Source organism: Volvox carteri (assembly GCF_000143455.1).
Source record: "Volvox carteri f. nagariensis unplaced genomic scaffold VOLCAscaffold_5, whole genome shotgun sequence".
NCBI classification, from domain to species: Eukaryota; Viridiplantae; Chlorophyta; class Chlorophyceae; order Chlamydomonadales; family Volvocaceae; genus Volvox; species Volvox carteri.
In genome coordinates, this window is record NW_003307548.1 from 1275082 (window position 1) to 1278786 (window position 3705).

General features: G+C 53.7%; 2 protein-coding genes across 2 annotated transcripts in view; one reads left to right on the forward strand and one right to left on the reverse strand.

Moving 5' to 3' along the window:
* Nucleotides 1-311: 311 nt before the first annotated feature.
* VOLCADRAFT_103330 (uncharacterized protein) lies at nt 312-2995 on the forward strand (the record flags this gene model as incomplete). The annotated part of the gene is made up of 4 exons (XM_002947063.1): nt 312-537; nt 1415-1652; nt 2075-2159; nt 2961-2995. Exons 1-4 carry the CDS (start codon nt 437-439, stop codon nt 2993-2995), a joined length of 459 nt encoding a protein of 152 aa, XP_002947109.1. The 5' UTR covers nt 312-436.
* Nucleotides 2996-3506: 511 nt separating this feature from the next.
* Nucleotides 3507-3705, reverse strand: part of VOLCADRAFT_103331 (uncharacterized protein) — a gene marked incomplete at both ends in the record, with an annotated part of 5977 nt that continues 5778 nt past the window's right edge. Inside the window, one exon of the mRNA XM_002947200.1 lies at nt 3507-3646. Coding sequence (XP_002947246.1) covers nt 3507-3646 — 140 coding nt within the window. The remainder of the gene's footprint in view (nt 3647-3705) is intronic.

Consider the following 3705-nt stretch of genomic DNA (forward strand, 5'->3'; position numbering starts at 1 on the left):
TCGCCCGTGCGCCAAACGCCCTGTAACTCGCTTACGCTAATCTCACATTCCAATATGCCACTGCACTTTCCTCTCCAGCCTGGCCACATTCTCTTCCTCGCAAACGTACTTGGGCACCTTACAATCCAACACCATACGGGCTTTGGAAACGCGGGCAGCTGCTTCACAAGGACCCCCCTATTTAAGCAGCCTCTCGCACAAATGTGTCCGGTCGTACTGTGCCCAAAAACAGTTCGTACATCGTCCCAAAAAAGCCAGGAGCGAATTTTGCCGTGCGGATGCGCGCGTTCAATTCTCAAAATGCGCCTGTAAAAGTGTATGTAATTTTTTCGGCGAAAGGCCGCTCGTCAGGGCATGTTGGCCGCAGTCACAAGCGGTATGCATCTCGGACTTTTGGCTGGCTGCTTAGCCTGAGCTGAATAAGATATGAAAAGATATGAAAGCATACAACGTAGCTTGCAAGACTGGGCGCTTGAAACGGCTGCGGGAAGAGGAAGCGTTCAGGACATCAGACAGCAAGAAGCACAACACCTGCTGGTAAACCACCGAGAATATCTTCAGTTGGGGACGTGTAGCTTTAGCCGGCGGGGTCGACCATCATACGCTTTGCGCACCGCCAATCCTGCTCTAGCCCAAAAGATGGAGGCCCTCTACATCACGCAGTTCAAGGCCCGGGGGCCGGGCGGCTACAATGTGCTGCGCGGGCCGCCTTCCGCCAGCCCGGCCTTCTACGCGATGAGCCGGCAACGCGCCGGCAGCGCCCACACGCCCACCGCCGTGACAGTCCAAGACGATGACGCCCCAGCCACGCTCGCCTAGCCCACACAGCAACTGGACACCTAACGCTTGACGGACAGGGTCCCACGATTTCGGCGCTAGGCTTCTGGACATTGGGCAGTGCTGTTGTATTTGGGCACGATCACACTTAGGGTTTCATTCACGGTGCATACATGTTCACGGTGCATACATGTCGGACTTAACTCGTGTGTGAACGGCAGCTGCGGCCCATACGGACAGCAGCGCTTGGGATGGTCTATTGCGTGAGCGTTGGGGGAAAGGGGGGGGCCCGCTGCGCTCTTTTCTATGTCCGCTCGTCGCGTGCTCGGGGAAGTTGGTAGCGTGCGAGTTCACCCATCATGTTGCCTGTTCTGGCATGGCCATCCACGCGCAACAGGAAACTTGAACCTAGGCCTTATTCTTCGTTCCTACATCATAGCAAAGGACCGACGCAACGTGGCCTGTGCACGCGCTGTTCCTGTGGTGCTGTTCTTGTTCTTCTGGTTGTTGTTCCTGTTGTTCTTGCATACGCGCTTGCGACGACATGACTGCATGTACATTGTGCCGTGCGCCAAGCGCCCTGGAAACAGCTTCTACTCATCTACATTCCATTATGCCACTGCACTTGCCTCTCCAGCCTGGCCCCATTCTGCAACTTACTATCCAACAACATACAGGCTTTAGAAACGTGGGCAGCTGCTTCACAAGGACCCCCCTATTTAAGCAGCCCCTTCGCACAAATGTGTCCGGTCGTACTGTGCCGAGAAAACAGTTCGTACATCGTCCCAAAAAAGCCAGGAGCGAATTTTGCCGTGCGGATGCGCGCGTGCGATTCGCAAAATGCGCCTGTACAAGTGTATATAAATTTCTTGGAGGTGCGCCAGCGCATTGCGCAGGTGGTCTTGCTGGCCATAGTCGCACCCGGCATGCAGGCTGGACTATTGCGTGGCTGCTTTGCAGTAACTGAAAGCACCGAAAGCCTACGTCGTAGCTTGCAACTCTGGGCTCGTGAAACTGCCGCGGAAGATGAAGCGCTGGCGAAGAGGCAGTTGTATCAGGGAACGAGCCGAAACTTGACCACCCACCCACCCACCCACCCACCCACCCACCAGCATGCATCACCTGATGGGAACTGACTGCCGGACTTTTTGGAGTGCCCGGGCCCCGGGAGACCACAGAGATAGCCAGGCACTGTGGCGGTGATGGACAGCTGGGAGGCGGTGGGCCAACTGTAGGGCCAACTACCAACTACCAACTGAACCCCCCTCACCCCTGCCCTCCCCCCTCTCCGCCCCAGGTCCAGCTGGGCAATGGGGTGGTGTTCCGGCTGCAGGCGCTGGTGGTTAGCAACTACCGGCTGGGCAACCACAACCAGGCGCCTGGTGAGAGTGGGGGCGGGTGCGGGGGGGTGAGGGGAGGGTGGCGGGCCCTGCCCTGCCCTGCCCTGCCCTGCGGGGTTGGGGTGCAGAGGGGTAGATCCGCTTTCCGCCGCGGTTGGGGTGTGGGCCTCCTCTCTCGCTCCATGCGCGCACGTGGTTGTATGTGTATGTATGTATGTATGTATGTATGTATGTATGTATGTATGTATGTATGTATGTATGTATGTATGTATGTATGTATGTATGTATGTATGTATGTATGTATGTATGTATGTATGTATGTATGTATGTATGTATGTATGTATGTATGTATGTATGTATGTATGTATGTATGTATGTATGTGTGTGTATGTATGTGTGTACGTATGTGTGTATAGATGGATGGATGGATGGATGGATTCGGTAGGTGGGTAGGTAGGATGGTAGGAAGGTAGGTAGGGAGTGAGGGGTTGGGGCCAACTGTCGACAGAGGTTGGGGCCTCCCGATTACGAAAAGTGCGGAAACTTTTCGTAATCGGGAGGCCCTTTGCGGAAAGGCTGCGGAAACTGCGGAAAGCTGCGAAAACTATAAAATGAATATGTAACGATGTTTTTTAGCTCTTCTCAGTGTGGCGATAACATGGACAGTCTGAAACCAGCTTGTGGCAGTGCGGTTCTGTCCGGTGGGATCTAGAATCTGGTGGATTCCAATCGTGCTCGAAGGTAGAGCCATCTAAACGTATTACTGGGGGTGGCGGGGGCCAAGCGATCAACTATTGTGTGCCAACACCCTTGACGGTGTTCACCCTGCCCCCTTTCAAGCAGCCCGCCTCTCTTTGAACCCTGAGCCCCAGGCCTGAGCAGCCCTATCGTATACCACCCCCATAGTGTTGTTGGCTGACGGATTGCTCTGGGATGCTCAGAAATTGCCACTCGTATGTTACATGGGTCTCTCTGTCCGTTGCGGAGCAGTGACATGTCTGCATGCCTTACATACCCGTCCGGCATGTCTGCACGCCTCACGGACAAGTCTATGCTGACTGTGCATTAATCCAGTAATCGTCCAAACAATATGAATTCAAAATAAAAAAATCAAAAGGAATAAAAAAGGCGAGAGGGCTAAAGTATCTAAAAATGGCACCGCACAACGATAACTGCAACGACGTGGCTCTGTTCAACTTCAACCACGTTTACGGACATTGTGGAATCAATTATCAAAAACCCTTCTTCTGAGCAGAAACACAGTCAATCTCTATGACTTCGGCAGCCCCCAGGTCGGGGCCAGTGGTTGTTGACATTTGACTTAATCTAATAACTCCATAGAGTAAAACGCAGTCTTTAAATGGCGAACGCATGCCTGGAATCTGTTTTTCAATTTCCGCCGTACAGCAAACGCGGAAATGCGGATTCTCTTTCCGCATTTGCGCCAATCTGGGCTTCGCTGCGGAAAGCGTGACGAAACCTATTTCCGCAGGTTTCCGTTTCCGCAGGTTTCCGTTTCGGCTCGTTCCCTGAACGGCAACGGCGAAAGTCGGCGAGCAGTCAAGGTAGTAGACGGAAAGCAAAGGAA